Raw genomic sequence first — 1,626 nt, forward strand, 5'->3', positions numbered from 1 at the left:
AACATATGATGCTGATTCTCTATTTGCATATGCTGTATGTGCCAACAGCTACATTGACAACCACTACTGTGAACGAGGAGCACAGCAATAAAAGTTGATCTCACTAAATGCAGGTGGCATTTATCCAAATATAATATGGGAGTGGGCAGTGCTGAATAGTTAGGAGAGCTGCCTGCAGTATATGCAAAGGCAAAGCCATGGAGACAACAACCTTTTTTCTTTTTTTTCTTTTTTTTGAAAGGCTGCAATTTATTTTAATGCAGGATATATAGATAGATATATGTTGCTTTTTACTGTTACAATAGCTTCATCAGTGAGCTGTCAATCATACTTCCCACACATACTGGCTGGTAGAGAATTCATATATAATATAATCTATAACAGGGTTGTGTTTTAAGCTACTGACTTCTCTGTGTGTTCATGCATGATGCACCAATTGTCCATTCATAAACACCACAGTTCTCTTTATTCTTACTACCAGATTCATCCATCTAGGAGGCAGGTTGCAATTTAAAAGTCATTTTGAGTGGTCCAGACGCCCTAAAATGTATCTAGCTTCCTGCAATAAATGCCCTTCTGTCCTGCGCATATGCATGCGCATATAGATATATATATATGAGAGAATGAGAGAAATATCACTGTGAGGTGGTTAAGACGCAAAAACGCTCCCAAAAAATCCAGGCAGAGGTACATTCATATAACGATTCTCTACTGCAACGACATGACCGTGTCGGCCAGCCCTCTGTCAGGACAGCAGATTGATTACGAATGGCTTTATTACAACCTTTCAAGGCGGAGGTGCTATTGCGAGACCATCGGGAAAAAGCGGGGGGTATATCGTATCAGAGAAAGAGAAATAAAATGCAATGCGTGAAGCTCGCCGAGGCCGGCAACTTTCTTCCTGAGGCTGCTTCCGAAGGAGCTCTTTTCTGTTTGAAAGAGGTGCTGGTGGTGCAAATCAGGCACAATCCTCAAATCCCTTCCTCCATTAGAAAGCCAGTCAATGATAAACCAGGAGCCGAGCACGGAGGGCAGCGCGACTCGCGCTGCAAAATCTCCCCAGGCAAGGCGCCGTTTGCGCAGCAACATGAGCCGCTGCAGCTCCCCTTGCAACGCACCGTTATTTTCCCCCGTTTACCAAAGAGGACACACACACACCCTCCCGGGGCGCAAGGCGAGGGGATTAATTGCCGCCCCCGGCGCCCCCCAACCCCTCGCCCAGCCTCCCGGGGCTGCTTCCAGTGCGGGGCTTTGTTTCCATGGCGGGGGACACTCACCCAGAAAACGAAGGAGTAGATGATGAGGAGGGTTTTCAGACACGTTATGACGGGTTTGGTCTCCATTCTCCTCGATGCCATAATACTGAGATCCCGGCTGCTGGCTCTGGGCAGGGGAGGGAGGAGGAGGAGGAGCCGCGGCGGCGGCGGAGGGAGGAGGGGCTCCGGGCTGGCTTCGCGCCTCCACCGAGCGGCGCTGCTTCCCGCCGCCTGCCTCTGCTCTGCTCCTGATACGGCTTGCTGCGACGAGGGCTGACAGGCCGAGCTGCTCGCGCGCGCTTCTGGACCGCTGCCGCCCTGCGCCCCGCCGCTTCCCGCAGCCGCCCCGAAACGCCACAGCTTGGCATTG

General features: G+C 50.9%; 1 protein-coding gene across 1 annotated transcript in view; it reads right to left on the reverse strand.

Moving 5' to 3' along the window:
- TSPAN7 (tetraspanin 7) overlaps window positions 1–1,521 on the reverse strand; it is a 73,744-nt gene extending 72,223 nt beyond the window's left edge. Inside the window, exon 1 of the mRNA XM_082219988.1 lies at window positions 1,278–1,521. Coding sequence (XP_082076114.1) covers window positions 1,278–1,358 — 81 coding nt within the window. The 5' untranslated portion in view covers window positions 1,359–1,521. The remainder of the gene's footprint in view (window positions 1–1,277) is intronic.
- Window positions 1,522–1,626: the final 105 nt, after the last annotated feature.

Source organism: Podarcis vaucheri, assembly GCF_965113315.1.
Source record: "Podarcis vaucheri genome assembly, chromosome: 4".
Lineage (NCBI taxonomy): Eukaryota > Metazoa > Chordata > Lepidosauria > Squamata > Lacertidae > Podarcis > Podarcis vaucheri.